This window comes from Mastacembelus armatus, chromosome 22, assembly GCF_900324485.2.
Source record: "Mastacembelus armatus chromosome 22, fMasArm1.2, whole genome shotgun sequence".
In the NCBI taxonomy this organism is placed as follows: domain Eukaryota; kingdom Metazoa; phylum Chordata; class Actinopteri; order Synbranchiformes; family Mastacembelidae; genus Mastacembelus; species Mastacembelus armatus.
In genome coordinates, this window is record NC_046654.1 from 19,179,573 (window position 1) to 19,206,672 (window position 27,100).

Below are 27,100 nucleotides of genomic sequence, written 5' to 3' on the forward strand. Positions count from 1 at the left end.
ATGTTAGAATGCCATTCATCGACTTCAGCTCAGCATTCAACACAATAATCCCACAACAGTTTATTAATAAACTAAACCTGCTGGGCCTTAACAATTCCCTCTGTAATTGGATCCTGGACTTTCTCAGTCAGTCCGTGCCGGCCGCAACACCTCCAGCACTACCACACAGGTGCACCACAAGGCTGTGTGCTCAGCCCACTGCTCTTCACACTGCTGACCCACGATTGTACTGCCAAGTTCAGCTCCAACCACATCATCAAGTTTGCTGATGACACAACGGTGGTAGGCCTCATCAGCAACAATGATGAAACGCACTACAGAGAGGAAGTGGCACAGCTGGCTGAATGGTGTGGCACTAACAACCTGTCCCTCAATGTGGGGAAGACAAAAGGAGGTTGTGATGGACTTCAGAAGAAACTCCGTTAAATCCTGATTGAAAATCTTCAAATAATTCAATCCTGTGTAAATGGTCTGACAGCTGCTTAGCAACAGCTTTTTCAAGGATTTTAGAAATAAATGGTAGGTTGGATAATCTATAATAGTCTATAATTAGCCAAGACTCCTGGATCAAGACTAGGTTTTTTGAGTAAGGGTGTGATTACTGCTGTCTTAAAGGCCTGTGTTACATAGCCTTATTAGAGATAAATTTACCAAATCTAATAAAGATGAGCCAACTAATGACAGTGTGTCTTTAAGCAGTCTAGTCGGGATGTGGTCTAAGAGACATGTACTTGATCTTGTAACTTCAGAAAATATCTTGTATTGTAATTGGGCTGCAAACTGGGCGCAAAATGTTTATGCTGTGGGGCATTAAATACACCAAATTATATATTAACAATTTGCTATGTATTGTTTTTGGTTACCACAGTGTTTAATGTTAATCATGTTTTATTTTTATTACCATGGCCTTGATGATTCCCTAACCATAACTGAGTATGGTTTGTTCCTAAAACTAAACAAACTCGACCATAGAAATGGCAGATCAGAAAACTATTATTATTATTATACCAACTGCATGTAACAATTTTGGAAGCCACTAACAATCAATGTCCTGCTGATAGACGTTTCAACAGTAAGAAATGTTTTAGAATGCAAAGTGAAATTCTCGATTTTGTCATTTAATTTTAAAGACCTTTACTTCAGACATGCTGTAGAACGAGAACACGTTTTGTGGCTGAAACCCTGTAGTAATTGTAATCAAAGACATCTATATTCATCTTGAAATACAGTTATAGACTTTTATTTTGCTACACCTCCTGTCCAACCACTGTTTTTGCTCCTTAGCATTTACATAATTCATTACTTGCCCTGTTATTTTCACCTGTTTCATCTCAATGTTTACACCTGATATTCTCACGGTTTGCTAGATTGTCACCTTAAGTCACATTCCGGCTCCTCCTTTTCCTGGTTACCTTTGTTCTGTTTCCCTTTGCTGGACTCTACCCCTGATTGCATATTTTGTTTGGACATTCTTGTGCCTTGCTGTTTTTGGTCCTGTTGTAATCTGGTCAATTGTTTGTTCTTTGTTCTGTCTGTTGTGTCCCCTTAGGTTATGCCTTGTTCCCTTCTTAGTATGTCTACTTTCCTTTATTGTTGTGCTCCTGCATCAGCGACATACTTGCATTGTTGTACTTGCAGAGTTTCTCACCTTCAGTGTTAGTATTTTTACGTACGCCCCTGCATTCATAATTAAATCCTGCTTTCTTTATTTCCTATAGTTTATCTTCCATGCAACAGTGATGTCCCTTAGGTAAATGTAAAAAGTTAGGGTGTGATTCTATGAATACTGTGTCAAGGCTCAAGAACAAACATCTACCTTACATATATTTGATTCAAAAACATTTCTTCAAAATGAAGTTAAATATATACATCCTGTATGTACTGATGATGTCATTATGATGGAGTAATGATGCAGTTAGGGGTTACACTGTAATTAGCAATTATTCCTTGCAGTGACAGATGAGGTTGTAGAATTTCCATCAAATATTTTGTGCTCAAAGGTTTGTCTAAACCTTCCTATTCACATAAAAGTCATGAAAGCTTCCTGAGATTCCTGTATTTGTTTTGCGTTTTTTTTTGTATTTTTCTCATTACCTCTTCACTGATCAGAACCACAGAGTTTGTCTCTTCTTGAAACCTTTTCTGTGATTTATATATTTCTTATTTTCTGTTTTATTTTGAGCAACTAATCAGAATCAAAGCCAGAATCGTCTTTATTGCCAAAATGAATTTGCTACAAGTACAAGGGCTTTCCTTATGCTTTGTCATAACAATATGTACACATAAGGTAGATATAAAAAGAAAAAAAATTATATTTGTAGAGAAATAGAATAATTTACAACACTGATTTACAGTTATTGTGCACACATCAACATTGCAGTGTTTGGGTATTTACAGACGAACATGGTTGAGCTGTTCGTAAGTGTTGGCACAGATTTTTTTTGGGGTTGCTGAACCAAACTACACAGTGAAAAATTAGTAGAGAACAGACTTGATGATTCATCTGCATAACTGTCCCAGCTGCTCTTGGGGCAAATTGAACTTCGTGAGCTGATGCAGGAACTACATTCTCTGCTGTGCCTTCTGACCCTTACTAACCCTAACCATAGGAAAAGAAACTGACTTCAAAATGTGTTTTTAAAATTGTGCTATACTGTAGTACTGTATATACCTTATTTAATTCATGATTGTTATTGCAGAAAAGTGTAGTGTTTCAAATAACAGACAAATAAGCTGGATGTTGTTTGTTGTTACGTTGAGCAAATACAAAGACTTCACTGAGTGTAACCTGCTTTATGGCATTTGTCACGTTTTACTCGTAGCTTGGGACGAGTTAGCCACCAGCTAACTATAATACGTAACAATCTAACATGGAATTCTCAAAACTAATGCCATGGCAGAGGCAGTAAAGAAACCAAAGAGGGTTTTGTTGAGGAAGTGAAGAAAAGAAAGAGAATGATCAGACACGAACCAAAACACAAATAAATATCAGACGGGCTTACATTCTGGATTTGCCAGTTCCGTCAGCTTAGTCAACAAATTCACGTGTATTGCACTCCAAAGGGGAAGCTTATACATTGACAGTATTGAAGACATTGGTAACAGACAATTGCGCTTCTCAACTAGATGTGGGAAACCACGAGCAAAAGTTACATAGTGTTACTTTAATGTGCCAAACACAATGGCACTGACCAAACCACAATGACAAAACAGAAAACGTTTCACAAATTGAATAGTATTTTAGAATGTGCAGAAACCAAGTCAATTCAGAGACGAACGCGCTGGCGCGAATCTGTAAAGGGTCTAGTTTTATTTGTATGCACTCAGAATAACAACAAACTCTCTCGGTCTTCAAACCCACTCGCTCTCGGTCTTCTCTGTCTCTGTCATCTCTCTTCACAGACACATAAATAAAACAACCAGGATCTCAGCAAATTCTTGTCTTATAAAAATAAGAAATATATGGCTAGAAAATTTGAAATGTTTTCTTTTAAATGAAACAATTCAAGTTGAAAAACAAATCAACACTTTTTATTTAATCCGTATGAAAGTAAGCAGCATGGTTTCTCTTGTCTCACCTCTTTATAGCTAATGTGATCCCACCTCGCACTGAGCGCACTGTTCATGTGGAAATAATCTGAGGTGAACCAGGTAATTATGTGCACACCCCCCGAGAAATGGCATAAAACGTCAAACTTCATCATAGAATTTACTCACTTTTTCTGTGAGTTTGGGTGATGGCACATTACGCAGGTGAAGAAGCGCTTAATATGTTCCAGAAAGTGACAAAGAGTTTACTTTGTCCTCAGAGGAAAAACGCGACTCAGGTGACGAATGTTTGGATCTGCATTGTATTGCACTAATTCCCTCTCAGCCACATTCCTGACTGAAAGGCTCATTATGCAGCTCAATATGCAGATCTTTGTCTTCTCAGGTAAATCACGACTATTCATGGTGAGACACACCTTCCTGCATATGTCTTTTCTAAACAAAAAGTGTCTTACAAAATTTAAATCAGTGTATTGTTTTCTGTGAATGAGTGAACAAGATGATTTTCACATCATTGTGAAGCATTTGGCTGCAAGATGCATTTCTTAAAATCTTGTGAACCAATGTTCTGCATGTGTTTTATGGCCTTATTTCAGTGACTTACAGTGGGTACGGAAAGTATTCAGACCCCTTTAAATCTTTCACTCTTTGTGTCATTGCAGCCATTTGCCAAAATCAAAAAAGTTAATTTTATTTCTCATTAATGTACACTCAGCACCCCATCTTGACAGAAAAAAACAGAAATGTAGAAATTTTTGTAAATTTATTAAAAAAGAAAAACTGAAATATCACATGGTCATAAGTATTCAGACCCTGTGCTCAGTATTGAGTAGAAGCACCCTTTTGAGCTAGTACAGCCATGAGTCTTCTTGGGAATGATGCAACAAGTTTTTCACACCTGGATTTGGGGATGCTCTGCCAATTCTTCCTTGCAGATCCTCTCCAGTTCTGTCAGGTTGGATGGTGACAGCCATTTTCAAGTCTCTCCAGGCTGGGCCAGTCAAGGACGGTCACAGAGTTGTTCCGAAGCCACTCCTTTGTTGTTTTAGCTGTGTGCTTAGGGTCATTGTCCTGTTGAAAGGTGAACCTTCGGCCCAGTGTGAGGTCCTGAGCACTCTGAAAGAGGTTTTCTTCCAGGATATCTCTGTACTTGGCCGCATTCATCTTTCCTTCAATTGCAACCAGTCGTCCTCTCCCTGCAGCTGAAAAACACCCCCACACCATGATGCTCCCACCACCATGTTTCACTGTAGGGATTGTATTGGGCAGGTGATGAGCAGTGCCTGGTTTTCTCCACACATACTGCTTAGAATTAACGCCAAAAAGTTCAATCTTGGTCTCATCAGACTAGAGAATCTCATTTCTCATAGTCTGGGAGTCCTTCATGTGTTTTTTGGCAAACTCTATGCGGGCTTTCATGTGTCTTGCACTGAGGAGAGGCTTCCGTCGGGCCACTCTGCCATAAAGCCCCGACTGGTGGAGGGCTGCAGTGATAGTTGACTTTGTGGAACTTTCTCCCATCTCCCTACTGCAGCTTTGGAGCTCAGCCACAGTGATCTTTGGGTTCTTCTTTACCTCTATCACCAAGGCTCTTCTCCCACGATTGCTCAGTTTGGCTGGACGGCCAGGTCTAGGAAGAGTTCTGGTCGTCCCATACTTTTTCCATTTGAGGATTATGGAGGCCACTGTGCTCTTAGGAACCTTGAGTGCTGCAGAAATTCTTTTGTAACCTTAGCCAGATCTGTGCTTTGCCACAATTCTGTCTCTGAGCTCCTTGGACAGCTCCTTCGACCTCATGATTCTCATTTGCTCTGACATGCACTGTGAGCTGTAAGGTCTTATATAGACAGGTGTGTGCCTTTCCTAATCAAGTCCAATCAGTTTAATTAAACACAGCTGGACTCCAATGAAGGAGCAAAACCATCTCAAGGAGGATCAGAAGAAATGGACAGCATGTGAGTTAAATATGAGTGTCACTGCAAAGGGTCTGAATACTTATGACCATGTGATATTTCAGTTTTTCTTTTTTAATAAATTTGCAAAAATTTCTACATTTCTGTTTTTTTCTGTCAAGATGGGGTGCTGAGTGTACATTAATGAGAAATAAAATGAACTTTTTTGATTTTGGCAAATGGCTGCAATGACACAAAGAGTGAAAAATTTAAAGGGGTCTGAATACTTTCCGTACCCACTGTAAAAATTGTAGTTTTTCACCAACTATGCATAAACGCTGTTTTCTCAAAAACACAATCATGTATAAACTTGCTGCTCACATATTATTGTAGCCCAGTTTGTGCTGATTACAGTGTTATCAGACTTTATCCAATAATATGTTTAAAAGCAACTGAGGAAAGCACAAATGTCAGGGCATGTCAAAATTTGTCTAGGGCTCCAAAACCCCCTTAGACCCCAGAGGGTTAATGAACCTTGATTACTGCTACTATATGAATATACAGTATGTAATCCCGTGGATCAACTGACTGGCCATGGATGTACTGCCTTTTTCTGTTTTGTGAAATGTTGCTGTTTTTTGTTTTCTGAGATATGATAAATGTGCTGTTTTTCATTTGTATTGATTTCATTTTAAATGTAAATTAAAAAGCTTATTGTGCATTTATGTTGCATCATTATTTTCAAGGTAGTCAATTCTGTTAAATCTTTTTTCAAGCTCCATGTTTTAGCACCTCTATTATATAAATCATAAGGTATATCAAATTATGAGCGGTTTTTAATTTATCATGGTTCTATCCACTAATTCCCCATTCTATTATTTCTCATTTTCCTACTCATTCAGTTTACTTTGTACCAGCAGGCAGATAGGCTGTGTGCTCTGTGGCCACTTTTTCTAGTTATTGCAGCAAAACTGAACAAGGGACATTTAGTGGACACATAATGTCTCAGCGTATTATTGGTTCATTTATCATATTAAGTGACTCTGACAGAGTAAATAATCACTTCTGATTGATGCCAGCAGAGTGCACGGAAACAGCCCTGCTTTCCAGGATGAATATAACATAAAGTGGACAGAGAGCGAAAACAATTCCAACCTGCAGTGTTTAGGGCAGGTTTTGGGTTATACTGGCTTTGGGGTTTCATTAAAAGATAAGGATGGTGATTTTAGATCTTCATTGTTGTCTGAAAACTATTAAAAACACAGCAATGAGAAACTGCTGCACTGGGTGACATAATTCTTCTTCACTAAAAGTATGAGGGAAAGCTCCAGAGGCTGAGAATGGTTTCACTTTTTACGGTCTCAGTAAGAAGTTAGTTTTGCATATTTGTGATCTCTGGTCTGTTTACACTGCTCCACTGGTGTGAGTAGATTACTGAATAGTAATTGTGCATGTAAATTACAAGAAAATTGAGTTGAAGTGCAAATATATGGTCCTGATCACCTTTACAGGTGAGTAAATGCATGTGTAGATAGCTATTTGTATATTGGAAGCCATCTATTTGGTCAGATGCACATGAGACTAAAAACCGCAACGCTGTATATAGAAACAATATCAGTGTCCCCTAAAGGTTAAAATGTTGATTACAATTAAAGCAGAAGTTGTGGACAGAGCAAACAACATAGCAGTGTTTCAAAAAATAATCTGAAGTTGAGGTCCACTAACACAAGAAACCGGCACACAATGTTTGTGTGTGTGACTTTGAGCAATCTGCTGTTTTCTTGTACTTGCTGCCATTGACATATGCATGGGTCTTTGAAAAAAACTGTGTTTCACACTAAGTGTAGAACCACAGCATGATGTAACAGCCAGTATGAGGTACAGAGAAATGTGTCAACAGCTTTCAGTTAGACGGGTACTAAAAGAGCAACATGGGATAGCTAATACACAACTGCTGGAGCCAAATAAATGAGTCATACTCTGTATACCTTCACATTTTGGCAGGGATTAACTGTTGCTGGCTCTGGAAGCAGCCTTTGCATTATACTAATACACCCTTCTCGATACTATGACTTCCACGCTGTCATTTGGTTGTATCCACATAAGCAACCCTGCATAAATTGAAAGTCACTGAGTAATATACAACAAAACTGCTGTACCTGTTCTGTTTGTGTAGATATAATCACAGGTGGTCATTTTTGATTAATTGCCAGGTTTAAATATAAACCACCTAATATAAGCCAGTGTGAGGACAGATGCCAGAGGATGGGGAGTAGTGATATGCCCACATGAGAGCAGCATGCTGCAAATGACTGACCGCTTTGTTTGTGTCAACTGTCCACAATGCACTCAGCACTCCAACCTCCCCAAACCCCTCCTATATAAGGGCAAGAAACGCCAGTATTTTGTGTCTGTTTACGATTACGACGTTACCTGTCTAATTCTACTTAAACTCATTTTGTGTCGTCATGTTTGTTCTGCATCTACTTTTACTCATTGCGTGTCTCTTTGCAGTTGTTGCGCAATTAGTTTTACTCTCTTTGCATCTCTTTATAGTCATTCGATTGTTAATGTGTCTTGGTACAAAGTCAATCACTTCATTACAGAGACTTCCATCAGTTAATTTGATCACAGGTTAACTTTTAACACCAGCCCAAACGTAACAAGGCACAAAGACTATTGAGAAATGTGCCTGTGTGTTTGTATTGGTATATTTACAGTATGTGCATGCATGGACTATTGAATATGTAGAATCTTCCGGCTCATATAACATTTGCACAGGTGAAGTATTTTGTATCCTGCAGATTTTACATCCTGGCTTTTCCTATTATTAGGCCCGAGCCCACTGACAGTGCAGGCAAGGGCCTATTATAATCGCTCAATGAGCCAGGATTGCAAAACTGCTAGAGGTCCCCCCAGGTAGCATGGGAGACTGATCCACACCCCACTATGATGTGGGGATGCACGAGACCTTTCTGAAAATGTATATATTATGATTGACAGGTGGCCGTGGGCCTGGAAATTGATAGGAATATTATTATACTTTTTTTCTGCACCTTTTACCTCAAATTTGACCCACTAAACATATTCAAAAATGCACCAAATTTTGCCCCTACTTCAACAGCGTGTGAAAATTTTGTTATTTAAAGCTTTTGTAAATGACCTCAAAACAATGGCTCTACAGCGCCCCCGAGAACGCCAAACTTGCATTGGGCCTCTGGGAGGCCGACCCACATTTTTCTCATCGCACAGTCACCAAATTCAGCACGTTTATTTGTCATGTTGGGCCAAGCAAAAAAGCTTATCATGTCGAGGTTGTACAACCAACAGGAAGTCCACCAGTGTGGATTTTTATTGGAGGTCATTGAGTTCGCCGTTTTTGCTCACCTCGTACTTTTTCGAATTCGTCCTACGGCTTTTGACCGAATGAGCTCAGTCTTGTGGGGGTCTTGGAGGAGGTCAGTTTGGGGGGAGGAAGTCCCCTCAAGGGGGAACGATCTACTCAGGGAGGTGGTCTGCTTGGGGAGGTGGTCCGCTCGGGGTGAAGGCCGTTCATCGCCGCCTGTGGCTATATTAGCCTTTGTTGTTGTATTGCTGCATTTCAGGATGTGTTGGGGCCACCTGCTGATCCGGACAAGAGTGTATAATCATTGGCAGGAATGTTTATTACACCATCTGTGTGCACATGCATGACATAAGACATACAAAATGGGCACCTTCTCAGATGAAAACTACTCATTGCATCCATAGAGGTAAAGAATGTAACAGGGTTTATGTTTGTCAAACTATGTTTTTTGTTTGAAGATATGAAAATGGTATTTTGGTAGACATGACAATCTGTTACAAGGACAAATGCAATATAATGAAGACACATTTCATCACAATGAATCGGTTAGTCCTTTATTTAGCAATTTGTGAAATGTTATAGAAAGAATATTCATGTCAGCAGTGACAAATGCCAAACACAAGTTAGAGCCCAAAGTGATGCCTTAAGATTGTTTACTTAGTGTGAACAAAGGTTTTACAAAAATTATATTGATTTGCTTTAGAAAGTAAATGAATGCCTGGAATTTTTAGAAGTTGTGGTCAGCAGTAGTAGGCAAATTAAAATATTGACCTGATTATAGAAAGTAAAGGATCAAGTACCAGCCTATAATATTGACTCCGAACTTCCTTGATGTTACAACAATTATAACATCTCTCTATGCTCCTGCCTTCCTCTCACAGAGGCTTCAATCCTTTCCTATGATGGCAGCATGTATATGAAGGTGGTGATGCCGACCATCATGCACACAGAGGCAGAGGATGTCTCTCTGCGTTTTCGTTCCCAGCGAGCCTATGGTATCCTCATGGCCACTACCTCCCGAGACTCAGCCGATACACTTAGGCTGGAGTTGGATGGGGGTCGCGTCAAACTCACGGTCAACCTAGGTATCGTATGCTCTCCCCACTCCCAAACCATTTGTCTTGACACCTCCACCTTCACCATGAGATGGTTTACCGTTGAGCAGTGACCCCCCCCTCACTCTTTTCTATCTTTGTGTGCAGTCTTTTCATCAGTTACTCATCACTATGATTGTTTAAAGGTTTTTCTCAGCAAAAATAGAGTTTTGACCTTTTTTGCATGGTTGTTAATGCGGTTTGTGCACACCAATAACCATGGACTGCTTACTGAATACAACTATTTACTGGATAACATTTTAGGCTATACCATCATATCTTTTTTATTTCAATGATAAACATGTTTGTGCCATCTGTGAAACAAAAAATCATATTCATACCATATCTTGTTAACCAAACTTTTAAGACAGTCACAGCACAGTAAGTTCATTATGATATAGAGATGCTGGGCATGAAAGTCTGGTCTCTTATAAAGTCTTTTAAAGAACAAGTGTGCTGAGACTTTCCAAGTGGTGACTTTCACCAAGTGTTCCTTCTGATCTTCAGTTATCATTCTGCAGGACATTAGAAGAAACTTTTCTTTTCTGTCACACATTTTTCTGTCTGACAAGTATTTTCTCTGTCACCTTCCTTTTCATCTGGGTGGGTTTTTTTTTTTTGCTGATGGTGTCTTTTTTGGCTTCTTCTGTGTTTTGCTTTTTATGTTTAACTGTCAACTCCATTTTCCATCATGCTTTATAAAAAGATGGTATTCACCCCTTCAAAGGCCTTAAGCCTGCGGCCCGTCAGGTGAACAGCCCGAGAACAGAGCCCAGCAAAACCAACAGCTGGCTGTGACCCCCAAATACTTCCAAACACTTCCAAACATAATATAATAATATGTAAAGAGTACCACAGTCAAAATATAGTCAAATAACTCAATTTATATCTTGCTTACACAGTATGTTTAGGGAAGTGTAATACTGTAAGAGTTGTAGCAATGTTAGCAGATATCAGCTTGTTTGTCAAACCACATTTAGATAAATCCTAAACTGAATAAATGAATTTATATGTCATACCATAGAGTTCAGTCACAATTTTTGCAGCTGTAATACGTCAGTGCTTATAAGATTTTTTAACCTATGTCAGGAAAATCTGCTTGGGTTTCTACAGAATATTTGACAAATGTAGATACAGATATAGTTTCTGATCTATGGAGCTTGGTAGTAGTAGGAAACTCCTTCAGATGTAGTGGTTGGGGTTCCTGTGCCTCTGCATGGTGCTGGTGCTGATTGGATCGTGGCTGTTTGCTCCCACTTTTCTGTTGCGGTTGACGACACATGAAACGACCAGACATATGGTGACCAACCCTCACTGTCTTCACAGCAGTATTCTGGCCTCAGTGGCACTGTTCAGTTCATTAATTATTACTACATTTTCTTACAATTTTTTCTTGTTTTAATAGCAAATCACATTATGTCAAATTGAACTGCTCAAATTTTCAAAGATCCATGGCTCTATAAAGGTTAGCTGCTACCAGCTTGTTGGTGCAGGGTCTTTGGAGCCAGAGACTTTGACTTTTTAAATCTGAATAATTAAGCCTTAGGTAAAACGGTGTTGGGTTGGAAGACTCATGTAGCTGGTACTACAAGTGGCCATTTTACTGTAAATACTGTGTCTAGTTAATTAATTCATATAATCTCTGGTATTATATTACAAAAGACACAAACTCTAGATAAACAGCTAGTACATATAACTATGCCTGTTTAATCCATGCATTATTCTATGTAGTAGTAAAATAATTACATTATAATAATAATAATGTATTTTAAATTGGTATAAAGTTAAACATAGATACTGAATGAATAAAATGGCTGCCTTCCTGCATGTGTGCGTCCCCGGAAGGGTGGAATTTTTGTTTTTGGATGTCTGCAGCAGTAACCTTGAAGGATGCAATTTCATCTGTCATTTATTCTTCCCCATCTAGACTGTATCAGGATAAACTGTAACTCCAGTAAGTTAACACTAAAGTTTCATTTTGCTTTCTATGTTGATGGTGTGGTAATGTTGTTTTTTATTTTCAAAAACAAAATGTGTTTTTTAAAACATGACTCCTGCAACACCCTCCAGCTTCTCTTAACCCTGCTAGGTGGATGATGAGTTCACTTACTTGGTTGGACTAACACTATTTCTGCAGGAACCAAAAAATAGTCTCAGTAAAACAGAATGAGTGGTAATTTTTTTAATGATTAGACATACATGTTTTACTCTTTTGCATCAACTCTTTTTATTTTCTGCTGAGTCTGCTAGAACAACAGAAATATGTAATAAATCTTCAGAATATTTTGGTAGGACTAGGAAATAACCACTCATTAAGCTTTATTAGACATAATCACATTAAGGGACTACAATCTGATAACCAGGTTTATTTGTAGCTGAGTGCTTCTTAGGTTCATTATCCTGTTCATTATTAAATAACTCTGAAACTGTATGTTAGAGAATTATAAGATTCAGTGCTAAAACAGCGAGCGGAGTCAAATACACAGTCTGTGTCCATATAATACATTTTAAAAATTAATCTCTGCTGTAAAACTTTGTTGTTGCTGAAACTCACCAGTACCTAGAAAACAGACAAAAGTAGCAGCCTGAAGGTAACATTGATCTATGTAGCTTAGTATCCCAATAGAAATGGTGACAGAAATTCTGACTGAAATTCAAGAAAAGAGCCTTTTTTCTTAAACAAGACCAAAATGTAATGTGGAATTATATGGGGCTGTCATAAAGTATAGAATTGTTTTTCTAAATATAGAGAGGAAAGGAAAACCAGAACAGTTTAGGGGATTAAACTCTTCCATCTAGTGGGTATTTTTAATTATTACATTTTATGTATCAGAGAGGTACAAAACTACAGTTCTTCTGAGTGATTGCTATTCCTTAACAACATGCATGTAAAAGATAAATAACTGATCATTGATTATTAGTTGTATACTTTTCTTTCCCAAACCGAGGGCCTCATTGAAACCAAAGACTGAAAAATCATAACGTTTTTATGTCAGCTATTTTTGAGTCTCTCTTGAAAATTTTAACTACATCATAGGAGACTGAGACTCAAAATTTGAATATTTCCGTCAGAAAATGCAATATTCAGCATATGCTTATGTCAGGTTATATTCCACACAGGTAGCCCTGTTTTCATCTGCTGGTGAGTTTGCTGCTTTGACAACTATGCCACAAATAATTATTGATTGCTTTTACTCATAATAAGGCTATGGAGATCTGTTTCTTCACATTTTCAGGTGTAGTACGTGTAGTAATTGTGAAACTATAGAGGAAAGAGGCAAAACTGAATATACATGAAAGCCGTTGATGATTTTGGTTAGCTTTTTGTTTGTGCACCAAAAATATTTAGGCAGAGGTGCATTGTGACTGATGCTGCCAATGCCACTGGGCAAACATCAAGGCAATTAATTATACTGGTAGTTAAAATCATCAAATCTGCTGGACACTGACTGAACTGAACTCTGACTTCAATGTGACACTGACCAGAGTCCAACTGCTATCATTAAACTGTGAGTAGTTGGAGATTGATTGAAAAAACATAGTTAAAAATTTTGAAATTCTTTAAGCATCTTTTTGATTATGTACTTAAATGTGTATGATTTCATATTAAGCTGATGTGGATTAGCTTCCTGATGATGTTTTTGGCTTGCACTGTCAGAAAACGTACTGTAATAAAAAAATATATATATATAAATGAAGAAAGAGTAAGAGAAGTAATGAAAGGAAAAGATTTCTACCAGCCTGTAATGAGTAAAAGCTAATTGCCCTACTTGCGTTGCCCTTTTTCTGTTCACACTGTTCTGCAGCATAGTGGTGAGGTACACTCTATAAGAATTACAGATGTGAAATATTTTTGCATATTTTCACTGTGTATTCAACTGACTAAACCAAACCTTTGTTTCCCAAAGGTGTAAGAACTACATTTAAAGCCATGTTCAAGCCACTAAGCTGCTTGTAGAATTTCATCCAATGATTCCAGACTAACTGGTGGGAAAACAAAGGTTTGGTTTTAGGCTCAGGATGTCGTTAACTTTGTGATTGACTATTGTTCTCAGGCAAGGGACCAGAGACCTTGTATGCCGGACAAAAGCTCAATGATAATGAATGGCATACAGTACGTGTGGTGCGTCGTGGCAAAACCTACAAGCTAACAGTTGACGATGATGTAGCAGAAGGTACTTACCTACATCAACATCAACAGTGGTACAACAGTGGTGTGTTGCCATACAGACTGATAGTATCAGTGTGTAATTCAAAACAGCATGTAGATATGTAACCATTAGTTAAATTTGCGTCCATCTAATACTGTTAATGTAATTTTCTCCTTAAATCAGCCCTTTTGTGTTAGTGTCAGACAGTGTTCTGTTTTCTTTTTCTTTTTTTTTTTCTTGTCTTTCTTTTCAACCCATCCCCTCCACCCTCCCCATCTTCAGGCCAAATGGTGGGTGACCACACTCGTCTCGAGTTCCACAACATTGAAACAGGCATCATGACAGAGCGCCGATTTGTTTCCAGCATCCCGTCCAGCTTCATTGGTCACCTGCAGAGCCTTAGGTAGCCAGAACACTTTCTTCTACTTCATGTTTTACTTTTGTTATAGCCTATCTGTGTTTTCAAAGTTAAACTCTCAGTAATCATTTTTTTTCATAATAGCAATAACTAAATTGACAAGGTATCAAATCCACCAAGAAAGTGGATTCTTCCTGCCTGTTTTAGGTAATTAATTTGGTTTTATTGCCCATTTACTATTTGCTTCAGTTGAAGACAAATTAAGTAAGTAGACAATGAAGAAGAGTGAAGCACTGAGCAGAAATTTCCTTCAATTATCCTTGAACAACATTTTTTCCAGACGCTGAAGAACAAGTGGGAGCTTATTTTTAAGACAGTAATTTCAAGCAGCTATTCCTTTTCTTTCTTCAGATTTAATGGAATGCTCTACATCGACCTGTGCAAGAATGGTGACATTGATTATTGTGAGCTCAACGCACGTTTTGGGATTCGCTCCATTATCGCCGACCCTGTTACTTTCAAATCTAAGAGCAGCTATCTGAGCCTTGCCACTCTTCAGGCCTACACATCCATGCATCTGTTCTTCCAATTTAAGACCACCTCCCCAGATGGCTTCATACTTTTCAACTCCGGAGACGGCAATGATTTTATCGCTGTGGAACTAGTTAAAGGGTAGGTTTTGTTATGAAAGGATAAACTACTTGTTAACCTTTTGCATTGAAGGTTTATGATATTTGTTTATCAAATTATTCAACCTATTATAGTCCCTTTTAAAAGGTTAAAGTGGCTACAGAGAATTATTATATCAAATGACAATGTGACAAAGGTAGCATGGTTCAAATGTTCAGTGTGTAACATTTAAGGCCTTTACACACCAAAGGCAAATTTCCTGTGCGATTTTTTTGCGCATCAGTAATATTTTTCGTACCAATAACTTGTCAATAGACCATTTCACATCAACAGTGGAATATTTGCTGTGTGAAAAAGCAGCATTTGGCCCATAGGTCAATTTTACCAACTTTTTGTCAGCAACAGGACACCTCTGTCCAATTGCAATGCAGCTTGTTGGAATGTCACTTTAAAACATTCAACCTTGCAAACCGTCTTAACTTTGTTTCAACTAAGAGAGTTCTTACAAAGGCAACAAGTATAAGGACAATGTATGGAAAATATGGCTGTTGGGTTTCGTTATGACAGCAGTATGTTTTTATCCTACTGAGTTTGCGGCCAAGAAGGACTATGTGGAAGTAATAATTATATTTTTACTACATTTTGTAGTTATATGTATGTCTAAATGTGGTTACTGGATGAAGTAGTTGCTTACATTGTTAATTTGTCTGAAATTGTTGCACTACTACTAAGTATTGCTTCTGCTTATTTACAGAATAAATTATGGTCAGTCTTGGTTCTCCACAGTCTTTTGGCAGCACAACACTACAGAATAAATTTCTACGAAAAGATCAATAATTCACCTGACTGATTGAAATAACCAATGTTTGAAGGAGGTAAAGAGGGAAGAGCCCTCCTTCTGCTGTGTGGTCAATTTCAATTTAATGTTGTTTACAGTGTGTTTAACAAACGAAGTGTCTCAGCACATTGTACATGGTAAACTATATAACAAACGGATAGATATGAAAACATAAAATCAAATATAGAAATTATAATTTCATGACACACTGTAAGTGAGCAGCAAAAAGTTAGTTATAATACACATTCTGGTTTAGAGCTACCAAGGCGGAAAGCTGAGGATTTCTTAAGCATTCTCTAACTCACAATGATTTTTCTCTTCTTTTCTCAGATACATCCACTATGTTTTTGACCTTGGAAATGGGCCCAACCTCATTAAGGGCAAGAGTGAAAGGGCACTAAATGACAACCAGTGGCACAATGTGGCCATCACCCGAGACAACAGCAACACCCACACACTGAAAGTAGATGCTATAGCCACTAGTCAGAGTATTAATGGGGCCAAGAACCTGGATCTGAAAGGTATGCAAAGGACATTATGACTCATATGCTTATGTGTTTTTCATTCAGCTACCATTGCAAGTTCTTGAACTACTAAAAAAAAAAAAAAAAAAAAAAAACTTAATTCTTCCTACAATATTATTTACAATATTATATTGTTAATGAAAGTATTATTAATTTTAAAAGCATTTAAAAATCATTTTTTGTAGTATGAGTATGACAAAGAAATATTAAGCTGAAATATTACTTAAAGGCTTTCACCTCATGAGTACGTTTAAATTTTACAAACATTTCTCCAGTGTTTTGGACATTTTTGGACCTGCAAATTTTAGTCCTGTTTACATTTTTACTCTTTAGGTAGATCTGTCAGTATGGTAATTGCTAGTACCATATAATTTATCAGCACATCTGAAAATTTCTAAGAGAAACACTCCACTATTATTCATTTATTTGCACAATACACACAAGACATGAGCTGCTTCCAGACTGGAGGAAATTTTCACATTTCGTAGAAGCTTTGCAGAAAGTTCCCATTTTTTTTATATGAACCACAGGAACTGAGAATTGTAGTAGTTCTTTGAATGCTGTTTTTCTGTTAATTTTAGTAGTGTGAACAACAGCTTTCACATGGGAAAAAAAACTCACAAATGGTTTGATGCGGAAGTCTGGCCTGCCTACACAAAAAATAAAATACAGAGATCTTGACGGATCAAAGTAAAATATGAAAAATCTTGGTGGTGTTGTTAAATGTACAGAAGTGACGTCACCATAGCAACCATCAGCTGGTTAACGTTTTCTTCTGGCGGTGTGAAGGGACAAGTTTGTGTGAGGGCTTCCAGCTAAACATTACAGCAACTCAAACCACAGCTTCCAAAGCAAAGACAAGAAAATATGTCGAGGCATATATATCACCCTCAGCTTCACCAGTACAACTGTGGGTAATGTGTTGTGTTTCTGAAAATTGTCCACCTGACAGTGAAGTACAGTGGAGGGAGTGTCATGATTTGGGCTTACTTCACTGCCTCATGGCCTGAACAACTTGCCATCATAGAGGGAAAAATATATTCCCAAGTTTACTAAAACATTCTACAGGACAATGTCAGGGGGGCTGCCCACCAGCTGAAGCTCAGAAAAAACTAGGTGATGCAGCAGGACAAGGACCCCAAGCATTGAAGTAAATCCACCACAGAATGTCTACAGAAAAAGAAAATGTGTGTTTTGAAGTGGCCCAGTGAGACCCCAGAACTTAACTCCATACAATGCTATGGAATGACATCAAGAGAGCTGTTCACAGCAGAGGTCTTAAAAATGTGTCTGAGCTAAAGCAGTTCGGTAAAGTGGAATGGTCCAAAATTCCTCCTGACTTGTGCAGGTCTGATCCAGAGCTAAAACACTTGCTTCAAGTCATTGCTGCTAAAGGAGGTTCGACCAGCTATTAACTCCAAGTGTTAACTTAGTTTTCGCTTCAGCACTGTAAATGTTGTAAATGTTCGTGGGTGTGTTTATTAAACAAGAAATTACACAAGAATAGTTTTTGTGTTATCAGCTTAAACACATTGTGTTTGTCTATTATTATGACTTAGACAAAGATCAAATCACATTTTATGAAAAAAGAATGCAGAAAACCAGGTAACTCCAAGGGATTCACATACGTGTTCTTGCCACTGTAACTGTATCTGATAATGAGTGTTACTTCAATATTAAGATATCAATCATAACCACTTCTGAGGTGCTTCTCTACGTTTTAGTTGTGACCAATCAGAGACTGGCATCAGTTTAAGTGAGACTGGACTGAGTTTGACTGTTAGTGCTCATGTAGTGCCACATTAAACATTTGAGGGTTTAAGCGTGAGTCATTCATTTGATCTAAAATATGCCCAGGCAAATGAAGACATCACAGTTCTACAGTGACACTGGCATATAAATAAAGATATTTTAGGATAGTTGTTCCAGGATGTACACAGCTTTTTGTCCAAGTCAGCTGCGATTGGCTCGGGGTGGTTGGATAAGCAGTAAAGATAATGCATGGATGGACACACAAGGATTTTCCTGCTCTGTCTCTATATTTTCTACACCTCAGGTGATCTGTTCATCGCAGGACTTGGTCCAGGTATGTATGGCAACCTGCCTAAACTGGTAGCTTCCAGAGAAGGTTTCCAGGGCTGCTTGGCGTCAGTGGACCTCAACGGGCGCCTGCCAGATCTCTTCAATGATGCCTTGTTTCGCAGTGGGCAGATTGAGCGTGGATGCGAAGGTACACCGTCCCTCAAATCCAACCTTGACTTAGACTACTACAACACAAACTTCGACTCCAACTCCAGCTCCAGCAGCCCCTTCTTCCTGCTTAATGCAAACAGTAGCTCCACAGCCTTGCATCTATATGGAAGTCCCTCCATTATATTAACTGTATTTGCTGCATCAGTTACCCTCTGCTAGACTCAGGCCAAACATCAAATACCTCCTCAACTATTCCATCACCACATTATCGGCCACATTGGTCGCCCACTGACAGTGCTGTCACGATCACCATCAGAGCAGCTTTTGCCAGTGCAGTAACATAAAATATTGCCAGGTGCTTCATTTTTATCTTTTATTTATTTTTGTAGTTTCATTTTTTTCTCAAGAATTAGATACTTAATTCTTAAGAATTCTTAAACAGCATTATCATATAAGGTACTACATTGCTCCTAAGAGACAGAATCTGGTGTGTTGGTACACGTACACTCATTTGATGGTACACAGCCACATTCACCCTGAGAGCATGATTTTGTTCTTATAATTTTTTTATATCTATAATATAGTAAAAGCATATATTATATCTATTATCATAATTGTCCCTTCACAAAATCCCACCCTTAGTTATTGTTGCTTTTCATTCAATCAATGCAAATATGTAGTTTAATGGTGACTGATGTCTGTGAAGGTTCTCAGTCATCCAGGGGAAATTATCTAGAGGTTAACATTTAACATTCTCAGCACTCCTGAGTTGGTTTCACTTCACACCTGGTCTGAATAGGCTCATTAGATGAACAAAAGAAGCTCAGGTTAGGAAGGCTCATGTGACCCTCTCTGATTCACCAAGAAAGTGTCCTCCCTGGCAGACATTTGATTTGTTCCTTATTTTGCTGGGAATAGATGAAAGGGCAGCCTGGTAGATTGAAGACAGGTTATGTCTGAGCCCTCCAAATAGATAGCTTCTCTGACTCCTCTCTCAGACCACCTATCCTAATGATCCTAACAACCCCCACCTGAGCTCACTTTTGTTCACCTAACAAGCCTATTCAGGCCAGGTGTGAAGTGTAACCAACTCAGGAGTGTGGGTCTAACAACTCTCACCTGATTTGCATAGCTCACCTAATGAGCCTATGGGACTCAGGGTGGAGTGAAACCAACCTGGAAGATAAATACTAGCTTCCATATTAGCTTTCTCTCAGACTGATATAACTACTTTAATGAGTGTTGAAACGTTTCAACCTAAAAACTAGAAGTCCAGTTGCAATGACTCAACCTCTAGATAATGGTGACTGATACACCACTAGAAGTTTGTAGTAATTGTTGAAACAATGGGTGCCTGTCAGATGGCAGCAGTTTTTCATTTACAGCTGGCAACATTAATAAGTGAAATAGTTGCAAACAAAATCCCAGTTGTTAGTTTTATATTTAAGTGTAGTATTATAAAAAATGCAATAGACAAGCTTCTTTATAATACCATTCATGAATAAGGGTAAGTAAGGGTTTAGAAATGTATCAATTACCAAAGTCTGAAATAAATAAATAATAATAATAATAAAGTAAATAAATAATAGCAAATACAATTTCAAGTTTATTAATTTGGATGAACACCTGGCCACAACACCATAGCAGCATTGGAAATCTGTGTTAGGCAATATCCACACACCAGAAAATACAGTTTGTTCGCAAAGCAAAACTTGCCAAAGGTTAAAATTTCTGTTTTAATTTCAAATTGTTCATGCATACTATATAGCAACATTAAAATGGGCTGTTGAAACATTTTGCATGAACAAGCAAAATGTGACTGTGGACAAAATGTTTTCATTTTCCTGTGCAAGTCGTGCATTCTTTTGTGGTTGTTTTTATCATCTTCTTAAGGTTCTGGGCCAGCTTCCACAACCTGTTCTTGTTTGCATGGAAATCATTTTCTGTATAGATGTTTTTCTTATGCCTGTCATATCATTCAGTTGGACATTGAGTGTAACTTTTGTTTTTGTTTTTTTAACATTAATTTCCAGAGCCCCACGTTAAACAAATTAATGTGTTAGTTATGTTTTATTTTAATCAAACCAGAAAATAACAACACGTGTACTGTATGTCTTCATTGACGATCTGAATGGGGTTGGTAACAATGTTATTCATTGTACTATATGTACTGCAAGAAAGTAATGGTTGATTAATTTATTTTTCAAAATAAAATATCATCAATCACAGTTTGTTGGTCTTGTCCATGGCATTCTGATGTCTCATTTTATGTGTGCTTGTATTTTTATTTTTCTTTGTTTTGCCTATGTACCATAATCAGTTGATTAGTCATTTAAACTATATTGCCATGTACTGCTTGCATTTCATTACAAGCTTTCATCACATAAAGTGGATTTGTGTTTCTTCAGCCAGTGAGACCTTATCAAAGCCCATTAATGATTATTGAGACTATGGCCCATACTGCAGCAGTACATCATTCAGTCACTAGATGGTGATACTCCACTACTGGTTAACATTTAACAGAACAGCATCAGTAGAAGTAACATGCAGAAGCTTTCCACTGTTGTTACATTTCACATGACATCCTGAACTAGATCAGGACCAATCAGCAGAAACAGAAGGAATTGCCACTTCAGGATATTCCGGGATTTATTGTAAATTCCCAAATTCCATCCCTTCTTACTGTACAACACATCATCAGTTTACTTGGTCCTGAACTGCTCATTTAACAAAGCTTCCTGTCAGCACCTAATTTGAATCACATGAGTCACAGAATTACAACTGGAATTTAGATGATTCAAGCAGTAATGTAATAACCTGGCAACAGGTGGACCACACAAAAATAAAACATCTTGTGATTATCACACTTTATGTCTTAAAAAGGCTTAAAGGGCTTGGTGTTTTTAATGGTTTGTAGTTTTGTGGATTATGAAATGATTATCTTCACAGTGGGGAAGCATATTGCACTACTTCATCATGTTCCAAACTGTCACATTTTAGCCTCCATATGGCTATAATGTCTCAGTTGTATCAACTCTCTATGACCACGTCAAGCTCACCAGCTAAAAAGAACCAAAATTCAGTCAAGTGACAACATCCAGTTCACTTGTTGGCCAGATGTGTCTTTGAACACATTCCCTAAACTGCTTTTCGGTTGGTCAGAAGGAGTGTGTGGGAAAATTCCAACGGTGATCCCAGAAGTAAAGAAAAACAGGAATAAAATGCAGCAGACAATACATTGCTATTACGGAGAGACGGCTGCGCGGGTTGATTCTATCCCTCATCATCTTTTACTACCTAGTTTGTATATATCACTCCAGGCAGAATTCATTAGTGAAAGTAAAAATCCTTAATCTAAGTGTAAAATTTTAATACAAAAATAAAATGACATTGCCTTATTTCTTCTAAGAAAATGTTAATGATGGCAGTTTACTTATAATAATAATAATAATAATGTAAACTAAGAGATATTGTCCTTAAAGTTGGATGAATGCACAGCACTGCTGACTACGGCAGCTGGCTTAGTACGAAAATGCACAGTTCTTTTGGCAGTTGGGTCTTTTTGAGGTCGGATCGTGTTCTCACCACAAACGAATCGCACAAAGGGGGCAACCGAAATCTATTGCGATTCAACCGAACTAAAAAAGGCAGGTGTGAAAGCGCCTTAAGCCTCTCTCTCTCGAGAGAATGTCCACATACTCACCAAACATAGTTTGAAGTTAAAATTGCAGGACATTTTGTTTATGATTTGCTTAGAGGTTAATTACAAGTAAGTTTGGGACTTAAACCTGCAGTACAGCAATACAGCTGCAGTCTATAGCCTACTTAAAGACAAACTGCTCTCTCATTACAGGGCTCTTTTAGGCTTTTTCTTTTTGCTGTTAAATAGGTTTTTGAATACAGGTAATCAGCAATGGTGATGCATAAATTCACACATTTTCTGCCCAGACAGAAAAATATGATTAAATATTGTGAGGCAGAAAAATTGAATCTACAATGATGGGGACGGTTCTAGACCCTTTTTAGGGGGGCCGTAGTCTGTCATTTCAGCCCCCCCCAAAAATGATCAACTATCAAACTGTCAAAATTTATTGAAAGTATAATTTTTACTTTTTAAAATAAAAATGAAAATAACTAAGAAGTGCAGGACGTCAATTAAAAAAAAAGATCAGAGCTTCTTTTATTATTTATTTTTATTTTTTAAATTTTCTTTGCTATTCTGCGTATGCGTAATAGCCCTTCTTTAGAAATGCAACAGCTTGTGCTGTATGTCAGCAGGAGGCGGGAGACGAAACATCTTGTGACGTATTGTGGTTATAAAAGGCATTTTCTATCATTTTTTAAAATTGTTTAGCCTGTATTTGTGCATTCAATGTGTACAGTGTCTACGGAAATTTGCCATCTCAAATTAGCTGTCCATACATACATGGTACGGAGCCCAGCACATGATATGCGGACAACACTAGGTAGTGTTATCAGCAACAATAGTGAGGGGCTAAGCCCCCCTAAGGATGAAATCCTAGAACCGCCCCTGGTGCATGCTGTAAAATGCATAGGAGCACACTACATATTATTTGCCATACTTATTCGTCTATGTCGTCCTTTTCTTCTTCTTCTTCTTCTTCTTCTTCTTCATACTCCCCCGGAAGAAACTTTTGAAAAATAACCCTAAAATCGTGATTTCTGGGAAAATTAAGACATATCGTATACATTATTTTCATATAATACAGCCTATTATGAAAAACCTGAAGAGTTTATTATAGTCAACACACTTATTCTAACAATTTTAAGCAAGCTTATCAAAGATTATATAGGCTAAATGAAGACAGTAAAAAAAGTGTTGATACAATAATGTGCAATATTTTGATTGTTTTGACTGTATACTGATGTTTGTTCTGTTGTAGTACATATTTATATTGGGGATATATATTTATATTTATATATTTGCCCAGTAGTGTGTTTACCCACCACGCAAAGCACATCTTTTGATACTTTCTGGTTTTTTTTTAATGAGAATTCTTTTTTTCGATGACGTTTCTTGTACGATGCCGCTCCTTTTTTTTATTTGCAATGCCAATGACTGTTTTTCAGTTCCAACTTTTTGGCACCGTTTTGAAGGGGCTATGAGACCGTGATCTACATATCATTTGCATGCCGTGGAAACGCGGTCCGCCGAGGGACCAAAGGAGAAGCAGCCAACTTGCTTTCCACTGACTCAGCCTGTTGCTCACCTTGGACATAAATTCACATACAGGTTCTCCTGGAGCTCCTAAACCGCAAATGAGTCTGTGCTCTCTGCCATTGTTTACTCAGAAAGAAGCAGGATTGGTTAACATTAACTTCTAAATGACTTCTTGCTGCTTTAGTAGCAGCTGAAATAAGAATGCCACAATTGCACAATTCAGTGTCTTCATGTGCCGGTCCCAAGTCCGGGTAAATGCAGAGGGTTGTGTCAGGAAGAGAACATCTGATGTAAAATTTTAGCCAAATCAAACATGTGAATCACAAATATGACATCCATACCGGATCGGTCGCGGCCTGGGTTAACAATGACCGCCACTGGTGCTGTTGACCTACAGGGTGCCAGTGGAAATTGGACTACTGTTGGTCAAAGAAGGAGAGGAGGAAGGCATGTTTGTGGGCAAAGACAGAAGAGGAAGGGCAGGAGTGTAGGACTTAGAGTAGGGACTTTGAATGTAGGGACTTTGTCAGGGAAAACTAGAGAGTTGGCTGATATGATGGAGAGAAGAAAGGTGGATAGCTTGTATGTTCAGGAGACCAGGTGGAAAGGTATCAAGGCTTATAGGTTAGGAGCAGGGTTCAAGCTGTTTTATTATGGTGTGGCTGGAAAGTGGAATGGAGTAGGAGTTATCCTGAAGGAGGATCTTGCTGGGAATGTTCTGGAGGTTAAGAGAGTGTCAGATAGGGTGATGAGTCTGAAGCTGGAAGTTGAAGGAAGTTGTGATATTGAATGTTGTCAGTGGTTTTGCCCCACAGGTAGGATGTGAGTTAGAAGAGAAGGAGAAATTCTGGAGGGAGATGGATGTGGTGATCCCTAGCGGTGAGAGAGTGGTGATTGTGGCAGACTTCAACAGACATGTTGGTGAGGAAAACAGAGGTGACGAGGAAGTGATGGGTATGTTTGGTATGCAGGACAGGACTGCAGAAGGACAGATCATGGTAGACTTCGCAAAAAGGAAGGAAATGGCTGTAGTGAACACATTTTTCCAGAAAAGGGAGGAGCATAGGGTGACTTATAAGAGTGGACGCAGGAGCACACAAGTTGATTACATCTTGTGCAAATGTTTCAACCTGAAAGACTGCAAAGTAGTGGCTGGGGAGAGTGTAGCCAGACAGCATAGGATGGTGGTGTGTAGGATGAAGCTGGTGGTGAGGTAGATGAAGGACAAGGGCAGAGCAGAGGACCAAGTGGTGGAAGTTGAAAAAGGAAGAGTGTGGCTTTCAGGGAGGAGCTGAAACAGGCTATGGGAGGTCAGGAGCTTCTTCCAGATGACTGGACAGCTACAGCTAAAGTGATCAGGGAGACAGGTAGGAGGGTACTTGGTGTGTCATCTGGAAAGAAGAAAGCAGATAAGGAGACTTGGTGGTGGAATGAGGAAGTTCAGGAGTGTGTTAAGAGGAAAAGGTTAGCTAAGAAGAAGTGGGACACTGAGAGGACAGAAAACAGACAGGAGTACAGGGAGATGCAGCATAAAGTGAAGGTAGAGGTGGCAAAGGCCAAACAAAGGGCATATGAGGATTTGTATGATAGGTTGGACACTAAGGAGGGAGAGGTGGATTTGTACAGGTTGGCGAGGCAGAGAGACAGAGATGGGAAGGATGTGCGGCAGGTTAGGGTGATAAAGGACAGGGATGGAAATGTGTTGACAGGTGCCACAAGTGTGATGGAAAGATGGAAGGAATACTTTGAAGAGTTCATGAATGAGGAAAATGTTAGAGAGCACAGAGTAGAAGAGGTGACTGTTGTGGAGCAGGAAGTAGCAAAGATCAGTAAGGATGAAGTGAGGAAGGTGTTGAAGAGGATGAAGAGTGGAAAGGCAGTTGGTCCCGACGACATACCTGTGGAAGTATGGAAGTGTTTAGAAGAGGTGGCAGTAGAGTTTTTGACTGGGCTACTTAAGATCTTGGAGAGTGAGAGGATGCCTGAGGAATGGAGGAGAAGTGTACTGGTGCCCATCTTTAAGAACAAGGGAGACGTGTAGAGTTGTGGAAACTACAGAGGAATAAAGCTGATGAGTCACACAATGAAGTTATGGGAAAGAGTAGTGGAGGCTAGGCTGAGGTCAGAAGTGAGCATTTGTGAGCAGCAGTATGGTTTCATGCCAAGAAAGAGAACCACAGATGCAATATTTGCTTTGAGAATGCTGATGGAGAAGTACAGAGAAGGCCAGAAGGAGCTGCATTGTGTCTTTGTAGATTTGGAAAAAGCGTATGACAGGGTGCCGAGAGAGGAGCTGTGGTTTTGTATGAGGAAGTCTGGAGTGGCAGAGAAGTATGTTCGAGTGGTGCAAGACATATATGAGAGCTGTAAGACAGTGGTGAGGTGTGCTGTAGGGGTGACAAAGGAGTTCAAGGTGAAGGTGGGACTGCACCAAGGATCGGCTTTGAGCCCCTTCTTGTTTGCTGTGGTGATGGACAGGAATCTCCGTGGACCATGATGTAGATGACACTGTCATCTGTAGTGAGAGCAGGGAGCAGGTTGAGGAAAATCTAGAGAGGTGGAGGTTTGCTCTGGAAAGGAGAGGAATGAAGGTTAGCTGCAGTAAAACACAGCATTGTCGCATTGACAATGTGAAAGTACTATAACACCAGTTGCCTGAGATGGTAGAGGCCTTAACTGCACTTGGTGAACATGCAGCAGAAAAGAAGGATGGAGTGACACTGTCTGTGGCACAGAGTCTGTCTAAGGAACTGACATCCTGGTGGTTTATTCTTTGTGTTGTGATCTGGTACAATGTACTTTATCAGATTAAAAACGTAAGTAAACCCAAAATGTCAACTGATGTTCTCAAACAGGAAACAGACAATGTCAAACATTTTCTCCAGGAGTACAGAGATGGTGGACTTTCATTAGCTCAAACAGATGCAAAAGAAATTGCTGAAAAGATTCAGATAGACATGACCATTCTTGTTGCATGACAACAGAAAACAACTTGCATGTTTCTTTATGAGGGAAAACAGGAGGTTCAGTTCACACCAGAGGAACAATTCAAGCAAGATTTTTTTCTTCCTCTGCTTGATACAGCATTTACTAGTGTCAGTGAAAGGTTTACACAAATTGACTATTTTTTTTCTCTGTTCGGATTTCTATATTTGGCTGATAACATGAAGAAGGCAGTTCAGGAGGGCACTCTTGATAAATTATGTAAGAAAATGTAGCAGGCACTGGGAGACATTGACAGTCAGGACATGATTCTTGAAGTCAGGGCAGCTGTTAATGTTTTTCCAGATCACATCTCTACACCTGCAGAGATGTTAGATTATATCTACAAGGAGAATCTTTT

The 27,100-nt window shown here is 38.8% G+C and overlaps 1 protein-coding gene across 1 annotated transcript in view; it reads left to right on the forward strand.

Annotated features, from left to right (window-relative positions):
* The window catches only part of nrxn3a (neurexin 3a), a 221,435-nt gene that overhangs the window by 140,621 nt on the left and 53,714 nt on the right, over nucleotides 1-27,100 (forward strand). Inside the window, exons 11-17 of the mRNA XM_026306642.1 lie at nucleotides 9,669-9,872; nucleotides 11,809-11,835; nucleotides 13,937-14,056; nucleotides 14,315-14,435; nucleotides 14,802-15,062; nucleotides 16,189-16,379; nucleotides 18,439-18,612. Of these exons, the coding sequence (XP_026162427.1) occupies nucleotides 9,669-9,872; nucleotides 11,809-11,835; nucleotides 13,937-14,056; nucleotides 14,315-14,435; nucleotides 14,802-15,062; nucleotides 16,189-16,379; nucleotides 18,439-18,612 (1,098 nt within the window). The remainder of the gene's footprint in view (nucleotides 1-9,668; nucleotides 9,873-11,808; nucleotides 11,836-13,936; nucleotides 14,057-14,314; nucleotides 14,436-14,801; nucleotides 15,063-16,188; nucleotides 16,380-18,438; nucleotides 18,613-27,100) is intronic.